Source organism: Heliangelus exortis, chromosome 2, assembly GCF_036169615.1.
Source record: "Heliangelus exortis chromosome 2, bHelExo1.hap1, whole genome shotgun sequence".
Taxonomy (NCBI): domain Eukaryota; kingdom Metazoa; phylum Chordata; class Aves; order Apodiformes; family Trochilidae; genus Heliangelus; species Heliangelus exortis.
The window spans coordinates 4,904,320-4,928,909 of record NC_092423.1 but is presented as its reverse complement, the minus strand read 5'-3'; the positions used below and the strand labels follow the sequence as shown (position 1 = coordinate 4,928,909).

Genomic DNA, 24,590 nt, shown 5'->3' with positions numbered 1-24,590 from the left:
TTTTACAAGGGAAGATAAGTACCACTAAGCTTGCTTTATGCCTGGAGACCTAGATCAGCAATCTGACTTGTTCAAAAGTAAATAGCTGATGAAAGCAGAGACAGAAGTGAACTCCAGGTCTTCCTATCAGCTGATAGACCTGCTTATCCCAGCAGTTAATTGACTTGGGTGATTTATTTTCAACAAGACCCAAAAAGCAGAGGTTAGGAAACTGTTCTCAAGTGAAAGGGGAAAAAAAAAATCTATTACATCTAGATGTAATGTTAGAAAAAAACCTAAATACTGATTTTTTAAAAAAATTGAAAATTCAACACCATTTTCACTCCAAGAAATACTGGAGGGCAGTTCAGACCTGGGGTCAGTTCACAGGAGCAGTTACTGAGACAAAAAAGCAGCTCTATTGAATGCCTCTGGTGCCTGTTTGCTGAGATTGATCCCCTGGTCTTGCTGTGTTCTCATGGTTTCTCAGGCATTACATTTAAAATTCCACACAAAAAATCTATTTGTCTTAATAAAATCAGTCTGAAACACAGTTTCCTAGCATATATTTTCAACCCTTTGCCCCTTCTTTACCTTCAGAGAGGGATGTATGATTAAAACACATCTCTGAGGAAAGAGGAAAAATACCAGAATTTAAAAAAAAACAAAAAACAACAACAAAACCAATGCTACTTTGAATAGAAAATATCTATCAGAGTGTATTTTTCTAGTGCAATCAGAAGTTGAATTTCTAAGCATCTAATGTACTGGATGGTTTAATCTCTCCTGAGAAATGTTCAAGCCAGAATCCATTCAGGAATGAAACAAAGAAGGATGATTACTGACGCTTTCTCCCTCACATTTTTGTTGTTAAAAGTACAAGGTTCTCACCCAATATTCCATATCAGCATCTCTACCTGATTTCCTTTGCCTCTGAAATTGTCTCTGAAATGATTTCCCTATTTCAAGCCCAATTCAATATTCAAGTTTTTTCTAAAGACAAGTAGGAAAGCAATCAAACACATCTCTCTCCTGCATTGTTCAAACATTTTGTCCCCTGAGGTATAACAAAGAATAATAAGGTTCAAGGATGAAGTTGAGGATTGCTACCATGATCTTTACCATGATTGCTACCATGAGCTTTATTTTTGGGCCAGCCTTTATATCCCAGTTGAAATTTGGAACTCCTTCATGCCCTGTTTCTTGGTGTTACCTTGTGCTGCTGCAGTTCTATGCATAAAGGCAAAAAAAGTCAGAACCAGTGGAAATAACTTTTGACAGACAAAATCCTCCCATCTTTTCAAGAGATTTGGCATCTGTAGAAGTGGGCTTCATCTCTCTAGAACTAAAGATATTCACAAGACCACTCTAATCACACTGCCAAGAGCCATAATGATGGCTCTGGAACACACCGGGATGCTGCCTCTGTCTAACAGGTAACCAAAAATTAAACTGAGCTGTTTCACTGGAAACTTGGTCCTTAACTACCTAAAGTAGGTGAAACCAGTTTTACCTGCCAGAAGCTGAGTGCCCACATGTGGACAGGAACTGTAATCTGATGGAGTTTGCAGACTTTTAGGGCTTCCTGTGAGCCCTCATTAACATTAATAACATTAATTTCTTCTCGTAACCTTCACGTCTCTCTTATCTTTCCAGCAGTACACAGTCCTGTATATATATATATATATGTATTCTTTCATAAAGCATTAAATTCAGCTGAATATTTCAATTCTTCATTAGTTCAAATCCAGCTCATTAGCTGTGACTGAAAGAGGTCACAGAGTTGGACTATTTTTTGAAATCTTTGTGTCTTCATCTTTCTAGTGGAGGGAAGGGGAAAGCAGGACTTTTTTTCCCATCAAAGAGGCAAACTGACACATTGGGGGTCATATTTGGCTGTGCTGCCCTGAGTACATGGCAGACACCCTATTTCAGTGCCCTTAGCCCAGCATTTCTCAGGGCACCCTTGAAAAGGTCAGTGCCTTCAATAATAATAAGCAATTTTTAGAATCATAGAATCCTAGAATTGGCTGGGTTGGAAGGGACCTCAGAGATCATCAAGTCCAACCCTTGATCCACTCCCACTGCAGTTCCCAGCCCATGGCACTGAGTGCCACATCCAGGCTCTTTTGAAATATCTCCAGGGATGGAGAATCCACCCCTTCCCTGGGCAGCCCATTCCAATGTCTGATCACCCTCTCTGGAAAGAAATTCTTTCTAATGTCCAACCTAACCCTCCCCTGGCACAATTTGAGACCTCTTGTGCCCTCTTGTCTTGCTGAGAGTTGCCTGGGAAAAGAGCCCAACCCCCCCCTGGCTCCAACCTCCTTTCAGGGAGTTGTAGAGAGTGATGAGGTCTCCCCTGAGCCTCCTCTTCTCCAGCCTCAACACCCCCAGCTCCCTCAGCCCTTCCTCACAGGACTTGTGCTGGATCCCTTCCCAGCCTCCTTGCTCTTCTCTGGACCTGCTCCAGCACCTCAATCTCCTTCCTGAGCTGAGGGGCCCAGAACTGGACACAGGACTCAAGCTGTGGCCTCCCCAGGGCTGAGCACAGGGGCAGAATCCCTTCCCTGGACCTGCTGGCCACGCTGTTCCTGATCCAGGCCAGGATGCCATTGGCCTTCTTGGCCACCTGGGCACAATGCTGGCTCATGTTCAGCTTCCTGTCAATCCAGACTCCCAGGTCCCTCTCTGTCTGGCTGCTCTCAGCCACTCTGTGCCCAGCCTGGAGCTCCCCATGGGGTTGTTGTGGCCAAAGTGCAGGACCCGGCACTTGGCCTTGTTGAGTCATTCTATAGGATTTTGCCTTTTATCTGAGTGAGGATCAGAAAATGAGGCTGACAAATTGCCTAACACACCGTGGACTTGGGCACTGTAATCACAAACACAAGACCGCTCTCATTTTAGAAAAATAAAGAGGATGAGGGCACATTTTAGCAATCAGGAGTGTATTGTAACAGGAGCTTGCAGATTTGACAGCCAGGCTGTATTTCCAGGGAGCTCTTTTCCTCTCCCAGCTGTGATTTCTGATGGAAGTCACCATAAGGAGAGGGAAGGAAGGACTTGCCCTTATGTTCCTTCTCCAAATCATATCAGCTGCTTTCCTCCCCACTGTGCAATTACTGTTGTTATCTCATTAAAGATTTAATTAGAGCTCAAGCACAGGCCAATGTAAAAAGGTTCAACACACAACCTCAGCCTCAGCTCAGGGCAGTAGAGTTATTGGCTCAGTTTTGAGGGGGTCTCAAGGCTGCTCTATATTAGAAGCAGATTTAAGAGCCCACATATAAAGAGGCAGCTTCCCACTGCACCTCAGTTTTCTGTGCCTCTTTGGGGTCTTTAAATAGAAAGTGACATTCTGGGGAGAACACAGCTCTTTTCATGACTAAATCGTGTGGTATCCACCTGAGATGCTATCCAAGGATTTTACAGATCCTGTTGACCAAAGGGGTTATGCTGGATTCACAGACTTCCAGGCAATGATGTGAAAACTAAATGCACTGAGTATTGCAAACCTGTTATCTTGTGTTGTCTAAACAGGATTTGTTTGTGAATGAGTCTCTAAATCAATGAGTCAACTTACTGTTAGACTGGGTTTTTGGATGGCTCCCCTGGTGACATGCAATTATATTGTGTGTATCACACCCACTGAATTTCTCTCCTTTGAAATGGAAGAAAATAATTTTTACATAAAACCAGACTCCTACTACCTTTTTTTTTTTTTTTCCCAGCTACAAACAGTCTGATCTCTTTGCTGCATCTTAACAATTAACACCAAAATGAACTCTCCTGATTCCAAGTTGAGAAACATTGAGAGCAGTAGCTGCCTTCCTAGGCAACAGAAAAGCTTTTTTCATGCTGAATCACATGAAAGGCACAGCACTGAGAAGGTGAGAGCTCAAGGCTTCTGAACCTTGAAAAAGTTGGCAGTACCTGCCTACTCTGAAGTGTTTACACCTTCTCCAGAGGTGCTGGAGTGGTAGAAGAGACAGATTTATCAATCTCTGGTTCCTTGAGAGAGGGGACCCCACTGAGTCCATTGAATTCTAATTTTCCTTCTTTCCTGGTGGCTTTTGCCACAAAAAAGTGTAAGAGTAGGATCATTTGTTTCAGCACTGTCCCATCCACACCCATTATTTTCTGGGAAAGCATCAATGCATTTTAGTTGAAGGTTTAAAATGGTTTTTGGGTGAGTTTTCATCTTCCTCTGCCTACTGGGGACAGAGCATTGGGTGCACAGATGCACAGCCTGTTAGCTGTGGGCAGCACTGAAAAAGAAACTTAACAACAGGAAAGCTACCAACCAAACACACATGTACCTCCTGCTTTTTGAACATCTTTCCTTCCCACATCTCCAAAACACTGATCAGAAGGGATAAGGCAAACAGCATCACAAAGGGGGGAGGAAAGAATGGTCTAAGCTCAAGGAAACAGCCCAAACCAGATCAGTGCAATCCTGACTTACAGTGTTAGCTACTGTGGCAACTTCAGAGAGCAGCTGAAGGTGTTTCACCCTCTTTGTGTTTTATTTTACTTAATAGGAAATGTGGAACATCACAGGTGCCTCTCAAATTATCCCTCAGTGAGGGATGGCAGTGTCCCTCCACCCACACTCATGCTTACCAGAAGAACAAGAATCACTGGGCCTTGATAGATGTAGTCAATGTATTTCCCTGGCTCTTTTCCAAACCAGCATCTGGAAGACAAAGCAAGAAAATAATTTATAAAGAGGAATGCACTTCTTTTAGATTTTAATACCAAGGACACCATGGAGAGATGTTCCCTTATTCCCCAAGTTGTTTAATCATGTACATAATCACTAAGTGGCTGAGTTTTCTTCTCCAAGGCCACCTCTTGTTTGGACACAGCTCTGAGCTCCCACTAGACCACTCATATTCCCATTACATTTCTGGCTATTGCCCTTATAAATGTTACCAAGAAATGTGAGCACCTGCTATAAGAAGGATGCAGAAGATGTGGCCTGCTGGGTCTGAAAAAGGGATGAAAGAAATACTGTTCGTAAGGAAGAAAAAAAATATTATCTATTGCAGTGTCCAGCAACATTTTAATTTCATAAAAAAAGATCTTTTACATACAACAAATATGTCTCAAGCTGTCTATTTTAAATAAGATACTGGATGAATAAGGAGTTCATTCCATTGGATTTGAAGCAAGCTGCTGACCATCAAATCCAGCTTGCATTAGAGACATCATTTGAAGCACCTGATGCCACATCACCAAAAGGACACCAACAACTGAAGGCACCAGTGAATGTAAGGACCCCAAATGAGCAGAGAGCCTGGAAGTGACATGTGTGACAGGGTGCTGGCTCAACTTTCACTGCCACTAATTGTCATTTTTTCTCTCCTTGCTGTGTTACACAACCCCTGAGCCTCTGATTCCGCAGTGACCCATGGTGATGTTGGCTTCATTCTCTGAACTGGGAGTAATAAATCAGCTATATTTATGTCAATGAATGAATAAGACAACAGGCTTAGGCCTGGATTCAGTCATTTACACCATTACATCTTCCTTGTTACAGTTTTGACCCAGGCCAAAAAATAACCAACTCCCAAACTATCCCTGGGGAGCGGATTGGGAGCCAGCATGAGCCAGAGGCCATTCCCAAAAGTCCACAAACTGCCCTGGTTTGATGGCCAAGAGGTTTTAATAATATGGATGTTAAGTACTCCATGACATTTGGATTCCAGGCCCAAGGAATTATTCCAGGCCCAGCTAATTTAATATTGCAGATACAGCCACAAGGGCTGGTTGCACCAAGCAGAAGCAACTTTGCCATCATCATGCCTGAAAGTTTGGGCCATTGGAGCTCCTGATCCCTTAGGAAGTAGATCAAGGATCTCAGACTTTTCTTCCCATTTGTGGGTACCATATAACAAGAAAAAATTACTTTGTATTTGCTTTGCAAGAAAAGATAAGCTTAGTGCCACTGGAGACTGGAAAAGAGGGGTGATTCTTGAGCTAAGGAGACCATAAAGAGAGGTGCAGATTTGCACTTTTAAAATCATTCAAGAAATAAAACCTATTGCCCCAAAGAAGTTACAGTCTGTATGACACAGCCTCATGAATCCAAAGGAAAAAGATTGAGATAAGGAAAGTTAGAGCTCAGATGGCTTGAATCACATAATACCCCCAAAACCTTGCCCCAGAATGTGTTGCTTGCTGAAACAGAAATTGTTTGCCCACTGCAAACTGCTCTGACTGGACTGAATGTACAAAAATAGTGAAATATGCAGCAGATGTCTAGGAAAATAATTCACTGTCACACAGTTGCTTTGCTCTTCTTGATTCAATTTCTACATCTTTTAAGTTCCAAATAAATCAGAAGGTTTTGAATATTTTATTAATATAAACCATCTCTGTTATTCCCTGGTGCACCGACTGTTAATTATTGTAAACTGATAATTTTGCAAATAATCTTCCCAAATTGGGTGATGAGAGGCAAGATTTGGAATAAGGTTCTTCCTGCAGCCAAGTTACCATCCAAGAAGAATCCCTGTGGCAGCCATAAATGAAGGAAACAGATTTATTTGCCTTTTTCTGGTTTTTTTGTTATGGAGATGGAAAGCTATGAAGAAAAATGGACTGCAAAATATGCCAAGGCAGGAAACACAACTCTCCAGAATTTGCAAGACCTATATTTGAGTGAACATTTTGAAGGGCATTTTGGGAGAACTATGATATATTGCTTGAAAGACAGAGAACCAAGAGCTGTTATGGAAGAGCAGTTTCTGGGAAGCTGGCTGTTCTAGCAGAGGGACTAATAAGAAACAGGCTGAGGCATGTGGCAGAATTTAGAAGGCTAGAAAAATTCAGCAGAGAATTTGGAACAGAGCTGGTGGAGTGCAAATGAGGTTCCAGGGCAAAGGCTGCTCGTTGCTCCTTGTAATTTAAATATTCCTTAACTGTAAGACCATAATGAAGAGCAAAATTCTGATCTTTATTATGGGAAGCCCAGAATTAGAGCAAAGTGGCACTGAGTGAAGCATCATCTGTAGGTTCACACCTTTATCCAGCTGGGGCCAAAGCTGGACCCAGATATGGCCATGGGAGATGGATGCTTCAGGATTTAGTGGAGAAAAAAAAAAATTCTTTTCCACAACAGTGTTAATCTTATTAGGCTATAAAATAGATTTGTGATCTTAAAATTTCTAATATTCCCACTAAACCAGGCTAGTAAGGGAAAGAGGACAAATTTGCCAGTGTCATTCCACATGTCTGCATCTGATTAGCTGTATTTCATGTTCCCAGTTTAACTGTTCACACTGGGCCATTAGCTGAGATACTGGAAACTTTTCTGGCTCCCATCTAAACTCTTACTTTAAGCCCCATGTAAGCCATTATTTCAGCACTGAAATCAGCACTGCACACTTCTTTAACACCAAAAGCAGAAACCTCTTTTTACCTCTGAAAGAATAAACAAACACTCCCTGAATACTGAAAAGAACAATTTAGGAAGACAGTTCTGATTAGCCTGAGAGATGTAAACACACTTTTACTGAATAGCTGTAATTAATATGCTTCATGGTTCTCTAATAGTTCTTTATATAACAGAAACCACCACTGATTTTATGATTATTGTAATTAGATCTTACTAATGTTCTCCCCATTATCAACTGTCCATCAATGGAATTCTTACAATAATTACTAATCAATTTGAATGGTGTTGGTGTTTTGCTTTTTACTTATTATTATTATTATTGAGACTCAATAGTGCTCTTTTTGGGCAGACTTCCAAAAGAACTGCAGAACCCCAGACAGGATATTTGCCATAGAAGCAATTATATTTGCTTTAATATGCAGAACGTGGTCTCTAGTAAGGACAAAAATGAAAAAATTAGGAAGCTGGTTGAAGTATTTTCTCAAGACTCTTCCTGTGTGCTGTTTTGAGCTCTTAACACATTATGAGCTACATAATTTGAACCTCAGTTGAGCCTCCATGCAGCTGGAGCTCCAGTTTGAGTGGGCACTCAGCTGAAGAAGAGAAGTTTCCCATTTTGTCCTGAATTTTGAGCTGTTTGCTACATAATTTGAACCTCAGTTGAGCCTCCATGAGCTGGAGCTCCAGTTTGAGTGGACTCTCAGCTGAAGAAGAGAAGTTTCCCATTTTGTCCTGAATTTTGAGCTGTTTGCTGGGATATCTTGGAAGCTGCAGGAGAGGACATGTTTTCTGCATGTGTTCAGTGTTCTGGGTCTGACCTCATGGGGGGAATAACACGTGGATAAGGTAAATGGAGCATAACACCCAGGCTGGCTGGGGAGAGCAGCCTGTTTTCATGGAATGGAATGGAATAGTTGGCTGGGACCTCTAAAGATTGTCTTGTCTATCCCCCCTGCTCAAAGCAGAGCCAGCTGAAACAGGCTGCTCAGAGCCCTGCCAAGCTGGCTTTTGAGGAGCTCCACAGTTTCCCTGGGCAACCTCTTCCAGCATTCACAGTAAAAAGTTGTTTTCTGATGTTCAGATGGACACCACCAAGAAGTTTCTGGCTTCACCTTCTTCACACCCTCCTATAAGATACTTAAATTCATTGATAGGATCCCCCTGAGCCTTCTCTTCTCCATTCTAAACTCTCTCAGCCTCCCACACAAGAGATGCTCCAGTATCCTGACAGCAATTATTTCTCAAAGTGAGGGGTTAGTTTTGTCTCATCTGTTTGTATTTGCACACACTTAGAAAGTTCAGATTAAAGGCATGATTCCTACAGTATCCCAGCACAGAGAAAGCATTCTGTAAATCACACAAAATTTAGCCCAAACTGTCCCAGTAGCTCATGGACTGGAGAGGAAAAGAGGCCATAAGTAACTTTAATACACACTCAGCCTCACAGAGATGTTCACCTGGGCCCATTCCAACATGTGCTCCACATGTGACTGTTCAGCAGAATCTGTTCCTTTCAGGCTGGGAGAGAGCCAGAAGGACATAAGCAAATTATTAATCTCTTGTTTTGCTTCACTTCATTTCCTTGACTGAGGCTGCTCTGCATATGACATTACTACAAATATCTAAAGCAGATTTCATTTAATAACCTTTGCCTTACAGCTTAGTGGCCTTATCAGCTCTTCATTTACAAGAGCTTTGCCTTTGGTCAAGGCTCAACAGGAACAGCCTGGGGATTCTGCACACCAAACAGGATCACTTTGCTTTTCATGCCCTCCTGACTGTATTTTTATCCCCTTTTCCCTTGTTGTGCAGGATCTGGGCCATTTCACCTTTGCTAGAAACAGGTAAATACACAACATCTGTCTTCATGTCTATGAAATGTCAAGGGGAGAATCTCTCACATTCATTTGAAGGGATACAGAGGTGGTGAAAGCTGATCACCAGCTGATCCAGTGGCTTCTCCATCCAAGCACCTTGTGTGCAGCAGGACCACAGATGTTGTGGAATGTTTCTGTCTGGGGTTCTACTTTCCACTGTTGCTTTTGGGAGTGATGAGCAGCCTTCCAAAAAGAGCTGTTCAAACCCTGGTGTAGAGCTCACAACAGAAATGTTTCATGTGCACTGCTATTATTAAAGGATGTGGTGCTTTACCTCTCCAGGTTCCAAGACACAGGTTTTGGTTATTTTTGGTTTGTGCTATTTAAGCTCTAGAGCTAAAAATGCTGCTTCAGCACAATGAGGCAGCAGCCACACTGCCCTGCTTTGTGCAAGGTAGGAACTACATGGAGCCTGACCATGAAGCATATCCAGAATGTTGTGATCCTTCAAGACAGTCTGTGAGCACAGAAAGCAGGGAAATCTGATTATCTGAGTTTATCATCCAGGGAGGATTTACCTGGACAAGATGTCTGTGTGATTTCCAATATCACAGAATCATAGAAAGGTTTGGGTTGGAAGGGACCTTAAAAATCACCTTGTCCAACTTCCCTGCATGGGGAGGTTCCATAAAACCAGGTTGCTCTAATCCCATCCAACCTGGCCTTGAATATGTGTAACTCTTGGGAATTAGATTATCACCTTCAAAGTCACCATTAAAGATAAAGGAGAGAGAAAACAACACTGGTTTCAGCATTCTTGAGGGTTGTTTTTTCTCTTCCCGGATAATCCTGAACACTCTAAAGAAGTTAAGTAAGGCAAAGTTCCAGCCTTTATGTCTTTTCTTTTCTTGCTGTCTTAGTAAAAATCATAAGCAGCAGTATGCAGAAATTAAAAGCAAATTGCATATTGTTCAGATGCAGCCCCAGGAGAAATCACAACAAGAGACTCACTTTGTGGAGTTTTTTGGGGGGATTTGCTATGCTGGTTTAATTTGTACTAAGTAGCTAATTATGACAAAGGATAACCCAAGGTTTATGCCCTGTGGCTTGAGAGAGTGGAATTGCCCCAGCCTATAAAGGTAGGATCCTACAGCATGGATGCCCAAATCTCAGGCAGTCATCCTATCCATTTTCCTACCAATCAGGGGATACAGTGCCTCTTAAGTCTAATTCATCCAACCTACTTTGGACATTTTCTCCTGGATGAGAAGGAATGCACCCCAGACTTCATTTAATGTTTTCACTGATCACAGCTGATCATAGGAGAACCCAGATCAGTGCAGATGCAGACACCAGCAAGGTGGACACTGAGATTTCATCACCTGCACTACAGACAGACACCCAGTGCTATGTAAAAAACAGATTCAGAGAAGAAAGGATATTTTTAAGGTCAGGGAAGGGAGCTGTACCAGACAACAGACATTGATCCAAAACTAACTGAAAAGTACAAGATCTATATCTGACCAGTACTGATGTTTGGGGGAAGGATTCCCAAAACATAGGTACCTCTTAATCTCCCATATTTTTCAATTTCATGCACCAGCTGCTTCCAATTGGAAAAACCAGAAATGTAAAAAATCCTGCCATAAGAGTGTTCTTGGCAGACTGGAGGCTGAATTCTGCAGACCCAGAAGACTAAAACCCTTTAGCACTCAACTGGAGTTTTGATCAAGGTCTTACTCAAGCATAACTCCCACTGAAGGGGATTATCCTGGCTGCAAATCATGTATAAAGTTATCAAATGAAAGCTTCAGACCTTGGGCAAGGATCTTTGGGAAAGGTATTTTCAGGTAGCTCTCTGAAATTTGAGATGTCCTGAATTAGGATAGAGGTGATTTGAGTTTTCCTCTTTCCTATCAATCATCCTTCATTCTAAATTACCAGTTCACCCTGCAGGAATTTCTTAATTTATGTAGAGAGCTACAGAAACACAAATATTAACATCACTTACTGTTCATTTTCATAATACAGTTTGCCAATGGCCCAGGCAATGATGATGGGGCAAGGAATACCTGCAAGGACAAAAAATCAAGAGTTAATCACAACCCATGTGTGGATGGATAATACAGAGGTACATTCAGATTTGTGTGAGGACTCTTGGTTAATGACCTGTAAGACTCTAAATAAATAGGGTCCTACCTTGGTATACTTGAGACACTGCAATTACTAAGACTTCTTTATGTATATGTAAGAAAATCTTCTCAAAAAGAGAAAACTCTAGTACCACTTAGAAAAATTAATGACATTATTACCACGCATATATATATTTGTATTTGTATATAAGTCATCAGAACAGTTTTGGATGAGTTAAAGGCAATTTTGATCACTTTTCATATCCCATCATTTTCCCCTATGTTCTTGCCAGGCATAAACACAAAAATGGAGCCAAGTCCTTTCTCCCAGACTCAATTTCTCCTTGTGAAAAATAGAATGAGACTAAGGATGGTAAAAGACTGTGGATAGGAAGGCAAAGCAGGACCCAAAAGGGTGAGAGGAAAGGTATATTCAGCTCAGAGCACTCCCATTTAGCAATCAGACAGAGACCCAGAGGACTCTTGAGAGAGGGGGAGGGAAAAGGATGGGGAGCACCCAGTCAGGGGGGGCTGTGAGACCTGTTCAAGAAGCTGATTTTACAGTTTGGTGACAGGACTGAAAAATATCTGGGAAAAAAAGGAATCAATTCCCTATCTAAATATATTCTTTATACTACAACTCTCCCCCTGTTTGATTTTGGATTGGAAAACATATTTTCTTTCCAAGTCTGTTTCTGCCTTCAGGACTGCAATACTATTGCTTCTGCTCAATTCTGAGAGGCAGAGGCATTTCTAAACAAAATGCTGTTCTACTTTCAGAAAAGGAAATGTTTGTGACCTCTTTTCTACCTTTCTTCTTTCAACAGAGAGAAACTGCCACATTCACTCCTTCTGTTTGAGCCCAGATTTTGCATTCAGGTGAACAAGCTGCTCACAGGGGCTTTTTTTGCTAAACTTCTCCTGGTCAAGTTCAAATAATGGATATAAGGGTTGGAAAGGACCTCTGAAGGTATCCAGCTCAATGTCCTGCTCCAAGCAGCACCATCAGCAGAAGCTCACCTAGCCAGGATTTAGCCTTGCTGAATTTTTAATACTTTTAGAGTTAGAGATTCCACAGCTTCTAAGCCATCTCTTCCAGTGTTGCACTCCCTTTTGGGTAAAGTTTATTTTCTTCTTGTCCAACTGGAACATCCCTGGTTGTAATTTGTGGCTATTGCCCCCTCTCACAAGATCTTCTAATATCAAGAAGAATTTGGCTGCACCATCATTGGGATTGTCCTACAAATAATCCCTGGCACCTAAGAGATAATTCCTTATCTTCCTCTTTGCCAGATTAATTGAGCCCAGCTCCTTCAGCCTCACTTCACAGATCATGTCCCCTAGATCCCTTCTCATGCTGCCAGCCTTCTACTGGGTAACATCCAGTTTTTCCACACCCCTGTTGACCTGAGACCCCAAACTGAGAAGAGTATTTGAAAGACAGCCTTACCAAAGCTGAGAAGAAAGGATCAGGAGCTTTCCACAATCTTCTGGCCACACAAAGGAACATCTTTTGCTCTGGCCCAGGCTGACACAACAGAATGGAGGTTGGAACAGGCTGCTCACAGGGGTGGTGGAATCTCTGTCTCTGGACACATTGGAAACCTGCCTGGATGTCAACCTGCTCTAGGTGAACCCCTCTGGCAGGAGGGTTGGACTGGGTGATTTCCAGAAGTCCCTTCCAACCCCTAACATTCTATGAATGGTCTGGATGATCTTGGAGGACTCTTCCAACCTAAACATTCTGTGATGATTCTGTAATGGCATGAGCTATTTTTCTGTCATTTAGTAGCCACAAGGATAGTCTGAAGACAGAATGGAGGTTGGCAGAAGCTGCCCAGAGGGGTGATGGAATCTCTGTCTCTGGACACATTGGAAACCTGCCTGGATGTCATCCTGTGCAACCTGCTCTAGGTGAACCCCTCTGGCAGGAGGGTTGGACTGGATGATTTCCAGAAGTCCCTTCCAACCCCTAACATTCTATGAATGGTCTGGATGATCTTGGAGGACTCTTCCAACCTAAACATTCTGTGATTCTGTGATGATTCTGTAATGGCATGAGCTATTTTTCTGTCATTCAGTAGCCACAAGGATAGTATGAAGATGACATGTGACTCTGGTACCTGACTTTTTCCTTCCCAAGGACAGCTGTAAGGTCAGCCTGGCAGATAATTAGGCTTTGCTTCTCATTAGGTCCTCATTTAGAATTCTTTCCTCTGTCTCTCCAGATCAAAAATAAATCAAAATAATCAAAAAATAATTCAAAATAAAAATAAATCAAAAATAATCAAAATAAATTTTTTTCTTTTTCTCCTTTTGGCCTGAGCAAAATAAAGCCACAAATGAACAAAAAAGCCTCCAAGCCCTAATTTTAGCTAATACCAAATAAATGTTTTGGCTCCATACCTGTTTGAATCCCTAACTAGTAAAATTAGGTTTCCAAAGTCTCACATTTGATTTTTTGATGGTAGAAGCATGAATCAAACCTTTCCTTGTGGCCTTAATCTGATGTAAATTCTCTGATATAACAGCTTCTCTGTCTCTTGAGATGGAGTGGTGCATTGGGCATGAGCAGTGCCTGTTCTGTCTCAGGGGATGAGGAGTTGGGATCCCTGTTTTGTTGATCAAAGTGAAAGGGACGTGGTATGAAATGCTGCATTCCCCAAATCCTGACAAAGTTAGGTCTGAATGTCAGATACAGTGGGATTTCTAATGTTTTCTCCTGCTGCTCTTGGCTTAATCACTTGAAAGATGCTCAATGTAAAACCACCCTAAACACACAAGGCACTTACACCATCCTATGAAGAGAAAGACCCATTTCCTCAGCTTGTCTGTGGAATAAGTCATCACTATAGCAGTGTGCAAGTAGCAGCCTTCCACAAACATCCAGAAGAAGTTGGTCACCACAAAATAATTGTAGACAGTGGTAATACATCGACACCAGGGCTGGGAAGGAAAGAAAAGAATATTTTAAAATCATGGTAAGAACATAGATGAGAATTCTATAGCTTGTTATCCCCTTAAAAATCAATGGTAGAATTCATTCATGGGATGCAGATCTCCACCTGTGGCTTGGCATCACAAAATCTCAGGTGCTGTTGGGAAGTCACAGCTATGGCTGTGATGTTCTGCTGAGGCTTGGACTTAACCACAACCTGAACATGCCTGGAAAATCACCACGGCCTTAGGCACAGCCCAGGAGTCTGCAAGCAGCTGGGTGGCAAGAAGGCAGGAGGAGGCAGGGGATCTGATGACAGATGACCTTTCAGAGAGGTACAGCCACAGCCTAGGCCATATCCAATGATGACATAAGAGGCTAAGGATATCTTAGGCAGGGTAAGCAACCTGCTGAGCAACTCAAAGAAAATAGAGGGTAGAAGCTAATGTCCCTGTGTGGCTTCACATCCACAGAAAGGAGCACCACTGACACTGAGAAAAAAAGATATTTTACTTGAAAGCTATGCTTTTATCAGCTACTTCATCCCCCCTGATCATGATATCAGTGCTCCAGACTGTAAGTCATCTCACTACACACATCACATCTGTATTTTGCCATAACTTTAACAGGAATTTTCTGCCAGGCTGAATGTATCAGTAAAGGCATCTTCTCCTACTGGCTGTGCAGTGAGAGCTCAGCTACAGAATCTGCAATTAGCTATGGAGAGGCAGATGATAAAACCACACCAATAAATCACAGGTAACTGCTGAGGGTAATTTCCATAGTGCTGCACACAGAAATCTGGGAAAATTTCTTTCTGATCAAGCAAGCATTCAGTATATTCCCTGGAGCATGACATTAATTGCCTATGTTAGCTGCTATCATTGATGTCATTTTGGTCTTACCGTTTTCCATCCTTTTAATTAACTCTTGTAAAGTATTGGAAACTTTTGACCCTTGGTTAATTTTAGTTCACACTTCATATGCATGAGGTGCTGATGATGAGAAATGAGGAGGTCAACAGAGCAGCAGATGCACTCTCAAGCCTAGGAAAATTCTGTGGACTAATTTAACTAATTTATTGCACAGGAAACACGATTACAAAATTTTAGCCCATTCACAAGTTGTGCTCACTTCTGTTTGCTGAGCTGAAGAAAGAGAAGAAATCTTCGTAATTTTTTAAAGGTCTCATTTCTGTATTTTTTCATTAAGATCTGAAATTTATTTTGGCTTTTTCTTTAAAATAGGATGAAAAACCAGCACTCAGAAGAAGGTGCAACATTTTGTTTTCAAAGTTTTGTCTAAATCAAAATAAATTTTCTTCTTTTTCTCCTTTTGGCCTGAGCAAAATAAAGCCACAAAAACCCCAAAAAAGCCTCCAAGCCCTAATTTTGACTAATACCAAACAAATGTTTTGGCTCCATTCCTGTTTGAACCCCAAACGAGTAAGATTAGGTTTCCAATGTCTCACATTTGATTTTTTGATGGTAGAAGCATGAATCAAACCTTTCCTTGTGGCCTTAATCTGATGTAAATTCTCTGATATAACAGATTCTCTGGATTCTTTATCCTCTTCCTCAGCTGCAACACTTACACAATTTTTCTTTTCCCCACAGCTTCCCATTTTCATAAGAACTAAAAAAAAAATTCTATCTGAGCCAGCTGTTTCTGTGTGAAAACAGTAGAATTGGCCAGTGGACTGGCAAAATACTGGGAACCAGAATAAAATTAATTTTGAGCAATTCCTTTTGGAATTGTGGATTTATTATTACTGAATAAGAAACCCAATTAGTAGAACTCATTAATTTATACCTTTGAATTTATTTGACTGAGGATTCTTGATCCCCACATGTAACCACCATTAGGCTGCAGGTATCCTCAGAAATTCCTCTTGATTTATTAACAAGAGCACTACAACTTCATGCAGAATATTTCCAGGTTGAGTCCTTTATGCTTCTGGAAGTGCTTTATTTAATCTCCACTGAGCAGCACAGAAGAGATCACATCATTAGTTAGCATCAATAATGTTGTTCCCATTGATTCTGGTGTTGTTATTTTAACTCTGACTTATATCAGAACAAGAACATAACCAAGTTATCACCAAGCTTGCATAAAGCATAAAGAACTGGGTTGTTTGCAGAGAAAAGATGAGTGTATGAAAACTGAGGCATGTAAGGATCTGTCCTTCTATTTGCAGGTTTATATTTTCCTTGACACCTTCTGGTCACAATTTAAAAGACATTTGAATGCCTGACTCCAACCAATTTTATTTTCCTAAGTAACTGTAAAAATCTGTATTAAGATTTCCAGCATTGTCATCAGAGTCAATCACATGGCACAAAAGTGTCAACAACAAAGCTCAAGTTAACACCATCTCCCATAGTCTGAAAATGTCAGAAATTCAGACAAAGCAGGGAGTTAATAGAAGCAAAGCAGCATCTGACTGAATAATAATACAGAGTTATGCATAAATGAATTCTTTATCTAGGTACTAATGACTTTTTGATTTGTTTTCACAGAGCAGAGGATTAAAGTTCAGGTGTCACATCTTAGACTTGAAAAGTGACCCAGGGATGATGAGTGTCCAGCTGACACTAAAATGAATGGATATCCAGGCTCCTGGGGTGGTTCTCACTTGCTACAGCACCAATTTCTACATGAGTGGAGCCAGTGCCTGATACCAGCATGTGCTTGTGTTTCTAGCACACTTTTTATTTGATTATGGAAGTAAATACCAGGGGCTACCCCTAGGAAGAGAAGACTCCACTATACAACTAGTAGAAGGGAAAGAGAACACTGCCAAGGGACTATGAAAAGGAACTTGCTAAGGAAATGTGAAGTTATTCCCCATGGAAACACAGAAAATTATTTTTTCTTTCAAGGTGGATGCTTCTAATCCCTTCTGAAATCCTCACATTATTGGGGCTGCTGGGTGATTAAACAGGAGGAGGCATCACACAACTTACACAGGGATCCAGACAAGCATCTGCAGTTGGGAGGTACTTGGATGAGCAAGAAATAACATGGAGAAGAAAAAAAAATGGGAGCAGGGTGATGCATCTTATTTTTAAAGGGTACAATGCCACACAAAGAAGATGCCCCCACTTCCTGACCCTTTCAGCCTTCCATTTTTTTTATTGTGTGGATCTCTGTGGTCCCTTCAGCTGTCTCTGACCCTCAATCACCCATCAGAAATCTGACCTAAGATAACTTTGCTAGCAGGAAACTCCTTCTTGCTTTTCTGTTTGCTAGGTTAGTTCATCAGTTCAGTGAATTCAGTCTCCAAGGGTTCAGTTGTCCCCAGAGGATCCAGAAAAGGCAGAGAGCTAGTGCAAAAGTAGAAGCAGGATTTGGAGTGAAAAGTTTGGGTCCCTGAAGGAATGAGCCACCCTTTTCAGCAACTGATGGATGCAAAACTTCATCCTCAAGGCCAGTCTCAAGAAGAGATTAGCAGAGAAATGAAAATTTGTAAATAAAACCCAGAAACTCATCAGTAAGTTAAAATTCTACTGCCTCAGGCTCTGTGTCTTATTTTCCTGGGGGTCACACTAACTCTAGGCAGCAAAGTAGCTGATTTAGAGCCTTAGCAGCCAAATCAATTCTTTCTGTATCCAGATCAGGGAGATGTTGCCCTCTGGAATAAGTCCTTTCCCCACATCACTGCAAGATGCTCTGACAAAAACATTCCAGAACCACCAAATCCAGTGTCTTGCATGGCACCATGTCTGATACTACATATATTTGGGAAGTATTTATGGTCCATGAACATAAGAGAGAAGGTTTTGGGAAGGATTTTTACTTCCAAACTGTCTTTGATATTCAGTAATAAGGAAATAAATGAAAATTGAACAAATCTAAGCTAATTTTCTTCATCTTTTTGAACATACCTAAAAATCCTTTGCGATATTTCCATCAGTTGAACAAATTGATCATCCCTGCCTGCCCCCAAACTACCTGGTAGGGACATGCTGCCTCTGAGCACTTACTTCATTGCTTTCATGTATGTTGTGATCTATCATTTGAAGCAGAAACCACATCACATTCCTCAGGATGAATGTAGTGATCAAGTTCCAGTGGATAATATTCCGGAGGCATCTGATGCTCCTAAACAGGGAAATTACATTTAAATCAACATATATATAGTGAATACAGGCACACAGATATTAATGACTATATAAAATCAGCAAGCTAATTTTGTGCAATTGAAAAATTCCTCATGGCCTAACCCCATCCATTACCTCTTACACCCTGAAACAGGAGGTTTGTCTGCCCAGGAACAGTATATGAGGCTGTCAGGTGCTGACACTTTTACCTGCAGGCAAGTCAGTGCCAAAGCCAAAAGTTGGATTTTGCATCATAGTCACAAAAAAAAAAAAAAAAAAAAAAAAAAAAAAAGACATAAATATCCAACAACAGCAAGAGGAGAGCCAAATCTCTGCTTCTTTTCCTTGCTGTGTGTGCATCTTTCTTCCAGAAATCACAGAGCATAACTTTTGCAAAGCTGGGTAAAACAATTTGTTTTGAGAACATAAACAAGTGAAACAGGATCTACTGGAAAGACCCACATATCCACATGGTCATTTCATTTTTGGTTATCAGTTTTGCTCCCCTCCACCCCATCACATCAGTTCTAGGTTAATGTCCACCAGAACTGATAAGGCCCTAAGCAATGAGGCTGCATTGGAGTCTCTTGAATTGCTCACAGAAGGAGATTTGGTAACAAATATCTGCTCTGGAGTGGCAAAACTGGGATGGTTTTGCATTCAGTCTCTTCAATAGGCTTGCCTGGGTCATGTTCAAAGTTTTTGGACTTATTTGTGTGACAGCAGAGCATGGACTGCCTGGTTTGCAGTCCTGAGATCAGGTGGCTGTATGAAGCTTTTGCAAGGCAAAGCTTCTCCTTCACTTTCATCTGGTTTTGGTCCTTTCCCAGCTCCCTGTCAGATGCAATGTAAAATATGAGTTCCAGTCAGCTGGGACACAGTGCCCTGAGGCAAAAGAGGGGGCACCTGAAATAGTTTTTGCTGCTGCAAATGGCTCCAGGAGGCAGCCAGCACTGATGCCAGTGACTGAAGCATCACTGAAGCCAGAGAGAAAGTTATTCATTCAGTCATCCAAGGCAAGATCATTTCTTCTTTGTGAAAGGGTAAAGGAAGGTGAGTGCCAAGTTTTGCAATTAAATGATTTTTTTTCTCAGCAAAACACAAAGCATTCCAGTTACTAACATCACATCCACGTGTGCTGAAAGAGCCAGCACATTTCCCAGGATCATCAGGTTAGGGTTCTGCATTTGCCATAGCAGCTTCTCTTCCTTCAAAGGGAGCTGTCAAATAACATCAGGCAAACACAGAAAGTGCTGTTCTTAAACCTGCTGAGCTGCAGCTGCCTGGGGGTCATCTCACTGGCAGCAAAAAGACACAATCCAGTAACCAACTGGTGCCTCAGGTCTTCTGCATGACAAACAAGACAACCTTCCTACTAACAAACACTATTTTCATGTCATAAAACATTCACTCCACTTTTCCTACAACTTGATTAGTCAGTTTTAAGGACAGAGGCAATTCCCTTAAATCATTCCACCTCACAAATCACAGATTTCCCAGCAATCCAGCAAATAAACAAATTGAAGACCTCTCACATTTGAGATACTGCAACTTACAGGAAGATGCTCAGAGGTACAACCCTACAGTCAATGACAAAAAAAAACTTCTGAGCTTAACAACTCAGGATCCAAGAATGAAATTGGTGTTTAGTTTTGAGAGCCTCTGTGATTCATGGCTGGAGTCACTTTGGCAAACAATTCTCCAGCTGCTTTGATCCACTAACTTTTATTTAGACTACAAACCCCCAAAAAGCATCTGTGCTACCAGAAAACAAGTCAAGAGACATGTCTCAGTTTGAAAATTTTACTTCTAACAAAAGCCAGAGGTTCATGGTTAGGTTTTCATAGACACCAGGCATTTCATGCTGAACTCCAGGAGCCCATCAGACTTTGAAACATCCTTTTAAGTTCTGTTCTCTGTTGATCATTCTGTACAAAAATATCCTGTGGCTGGTGTTCAGGTGTTTTATTCACTGCCCTCAGGATAAGGATTAGCAGATTAAGGAAGGAGTTTGAAATACTGCTGCCAGGGGGAGAGGGAGGCAGGGGAATAGAAGCTGAGGAAATTCAGCCAAAGTGTAGAGTTACTGGCATGAAAATAATTGCTTTAGAGACCATGTTTGTAACCTGAATGTATTTCTTGACAAAGAGAAGATGGAGTGGAAAAAAAAAAAAATCTTTGCTTGCATGCCTCCATTTAAAAGTAGTTTAATCATCTCATATGCTGGAATATTAAATCTGGCTGGAAGAAATCTTCCCACAGGACTTGCAGGAAATTTTGACTGGCTAAAGAGAAAAATGGCATCACACAAATAGCTGTACACTTTTTGTTCATTTCCTAGAAAGAGCTTTTCCCCTCAGTGGGTTCCTAGTCATCAAAATCTAATTATCTTCTTCATCTTAGGATGTAAAGACAACCTCAGCATCTGCTGGCTGCATGATTTTTTTTCCTCCTTGCTACTTCTTCGTTCAGATTGTGTTGTTTTCTTTGCCCATCTGTGTGCATCTAATCTTTGAATTTTTTTGGATTTTAAGATCCTTGGAATCACCTGAGGTCTGCTCAGGATCCAGAGCAACAGGATCTGGTCTGTATTGGGAACTCCCAGGCTCTACAGATGATTATGAAAATTCCCCCTGTTTCCAAAAGGCCCTGTGTGGTGAGGGAAGATGTGTTCCTGGTGTAAAATTCAGTAGAGGTGTGGCCAGCATCTGGAATTTACCAAATAACCTTCTCAAATAATGGTTGGGAGCTGCAAAAGGGACACTTGGCTCCTCTGTCCTGCTGCCTTCAGAAGAAGCTGTACTTTGAGCATCAGCAGCCTGGGTACCCTGATCTCCTTCTGAGACACTCTGTGTGTGGCACAGAAGGGAAAGGGATGCTTTAACCTGCCAGAAAGCTTCATGTCTTTGGGGAAAACAGAGCAAGGAAGAACAGGCTGTAAAAGAAGCATTTTGCTTTTCCAGCTGCTCTCTCCCCAGTCCCATTCTCCCCCACACCACTGCCTTGGCAAAGCAAATCCCCAGTAGGTAAGGACCAAGATTTGCTTTTGTGATGCCTGGGCCACTGCTCCACTGGTGGCAGTGGCCAATCCAAATAGAAATTTGGATTTTCATGGAAGCACTGGTGCAGTCATGCTGAGAAACACAAGTCTGAAAGCACCACAGAGTTTCTCAGTGGCTCAGGAACTGATGTGACCCCAAGCACAGAGCAGTATAAACCTTTTCCTTTTTTTTTTTTTTTTTATTTCTTTTAATTTGATCCCCTTCTTCCCTTTTAATAGGAGTCCTAACTGGTGACTCGAATCGTAGTTTTTGTTTGTAGAGAGCCCAGAGAATGCTTTCTGTTTGTCTTCAGCTCCCAACTACTACCAGCACAGCAATCATAGTGGCAGTAATGCAATTCATAGCCAAGGGCAGGAAAAACTTGAGAAATAACTGTGTCAGGCTCAAAAAGGGGAGGGAGAAGCAGGAGGGTGGATACAGTGCTTGGAGGCAGCAGGGCAGGGGAGGACTGCAGCTAAGTCTATTGATGTAACCCAGCACAGATCTCTTGCCAGCCACCTGAAAAAGCTTTTTCTCATTTACAGGTGGCTGGTGAAAATTATTTTTGCTGTTTAGGATGGGTAAAGCACCTAGAGGGATACTGACTGAGAGAAGGGTCCTCTCATTATAGGAATTATCCACGTGAGGCTGTTCTGTTGGGCTCAGGAGCCCAATGCATTTATGCCCTGTGCATAAGGTTTATTTGGGGAGCCAGACTGGAGTCTGAGGGGGATGGTGAATGAAGGAAATGTCCCAGGATGGGCAGCAAGGTAGTGAATAACAGGAGACCTGTAGAACAGGGAGTATTTGTTGAAAGGACAAATCCAACCTTGTCATAGACACTCACATACAAACCAGTATGTGAATTGAATTTATGAGCTTTGATTTTCACTAAAATACTCCTGTTATTCATAAAAATGATCCCTTTCTGAAAACCTGTTCAACTTGAGAGTCAGAACAGACTTGTATGACACAGTTCTTTTCTTCTTGATTCATTAATGCTGTCTCCCTGTGGAGCCAAAAAGGAGGTGAGCCTGTGCTCCAGAAATAGCAGTCACTGCCCTTACAGCAGCACTGAAAAGGATTTTACATTGTAAAAAGGGAGAAGGTGGAATTTGAAACACATTGAGCTGTATTTATTATTAATTTGTCTATTGAGCTGCTCTAGAGTCACAGTGACTGCCACGAATGTGTGGCCTCCCAACTCAGGAACTAAGAAATTTGGGGTTATTCTTAGCTCAGGAGGAAGATCACACAATTTGGAGACTGTGGCAGTGACAACATCAGGCAAATGGGAGCTGAGAGCTTCTCAGGAGGACAGAGAATCTGGCTTGTCACAAGATACCACAGTCTAAGGCTACTAATTTCCATTCAAGAACCTTTTCCTGTATTTGCTTCCTGCAGTGATCCTTTTCAGACAAAAAGTGTTGGTCAAAGTCTTGGATGGACTCTCCCACTAACTTTTTCCTGGTGCACACCTCCAAGGAATTATGTCAAGTGTGGAAGGAATAAGAAAAGGAGTTGTAGCAATTCTCAGACTTGAAGATTGAGGCCACAAGATAAAGACAAAAGAAGTTCCCTATTCATCAGACATGTAGCAGGCTGTCACTCAGTCCCCAGTGGTCACCACTAAAAGACACCAAAGGGAACTGGGGAGGTAGACTGTGAGCTGAGCACTGCTTTTAACTCCTTGCCTCTGGAAGGCATAGATTTTAAGACAATCCTGATTTAGAGGTGATGTTTCATCAAATGAAATAATTCACAGCAGTCACTGAACTTCTTTTGTTCTGTAGTTTATGCTCACTGGGGCCAGGCCATGGCTTTTGGGTGGAATGAAGAGCTCCCAGTGAAATCCCTTCATCTATGCTGGTTCCTCTCCTCCTCTTGTCCTTGCCCTCCCAAGGGCTGGATGAGGAGGAATTTCCTCACAACTACATTTCCTCCTGTCCTTTGGGAAGGGACAGGAAGAGCCTGGAAGAGGACAGCAGGAAATTTCCAGTCCCTTGGGCTGTGGGAGTGAGCCCAGAGCAGTGGTTGGCAGTGTTTCTGCAGCTCGTGCTCCCCAACTAACACAGCTCAGGCAGCAGTTTCATTTCCAGCTCTGCCTGGCAGCAGGTTTTGGGCCTAAAATATTGAAATTTGCATCTGAATATTGAAATGATGGCTTAAAATTGGAATAGGGGAGATTCAGATTAGACATCGGGGGGAAATTTGTCACTATGAGGGTAGTGAGACACGGGCACAGGTTGTCCAGGGAATTTGTGGATGCCCCATCCCTGAAAGTGTTCCAGGCCAGGTTGGATGGGGCTTAGAGCAACCTGGGCTGGTGGGAGGTGTCCCTGCCCATGCAGAAGGGTTGGAAATTCATGATCTCTAATGTCCCTTCCAACCCAAACCGTTCTATGATTCTATGAAATACATCAAATAATGCCAGACAGGCACAAGAAAGCAGTGTGTGTTACACTGAGAAGAGGAGCAGGCAGAAGGAAAAGCATTTCCTTGAAAATAAATAGTAAAAAAAAGGTGTTACACTTCCTGAGTTTCCCTAGGGGAAAAAAAGATACTATCACTGGAAGCACCTTGGTTCTGTAAGCAGAAGGATTTTCTGGCTCCTCATGATTAAGACCCAGGGCTCTGCCTGCTGTTGAGTGATCTCCAGTGACTGCTTCTGCCAAGGCAAGAGGTTCTGGGGAAGCCAGAGTCCTACTGCTTTGGGCAGAGGTGTCCTCATGTCACTCATTCAGGAAATTTTATTCAGGCACAGCCACTCAGGCAATGGTTTGAGGCTTTGGATGGATGAGGGTAGCAAAGGGACAGCAGATTTTCATGGGGGACTGAGCCATGAAGTACCTTGGATTATATCTACAGCTATCTGGGGACAGGAAAATGTGTATGTTCCAGTGAGTTGAGAGTCCCAGAGGATGTTTCTGGCTGTGTTGGCCAAAAGCAGATAAGAGGATCTGGGAGGACATGATTCCCACTCACTGCACACACAAAGAGCCCCATAAAAGCCTCAGCTTCAGCTCCCTGGCATCGAATCATATTTTTGCCTAAACATAGGTGCACTGCACATTTTCAGGTGCTCTGCTCCACATGGGTCTGGCAGAGAAGATACAGATCCTTTAGAAAGCCTGTGTTATTTTGTGGTAGTAGTTTGAGGTCAGGCAGGATACACCAG

At 42.0% G+C, this 24,590-nt stretch overlaps 1 protein-coding gene across 3 annotated transcripts in view; it reads right to left on the bottom strand.

Annotated features, from left to right (window-relative positions):
* CRHR2 (corticotropin releasing hormone receptor 2) overlaps positions 1-24,590 on the bottom strand; it is a 144,497-nt gene that overhangs the window by 20,013 nt on the left and 99,894 nt on the right. For all 3 annotated transcript variants that reach the window (XM_071734607.1, XM_071734608.1, XM_071734609.1), the window contains 4 exons: positions 18,255-18,372; positions 14,123-14,276; positions 11,210-11,270; positions 4,603-4,675 (listed from right to left, as the gene is read on the bottom strand). In XM_071734607.1, the coding sequence (XP_071590708.1) occupies positions 4,603-4,675; positions 11,210-11,270; positions 14,123-14,276; positions 18,255-18,372 (406 nt within the window). The remainder of the gene's footprint in view (positions 1-4,602; positions 4,676-11,209; positions 11,271-14,122; positions 14,277-18,254; positions 18,373-24,590) is intronic.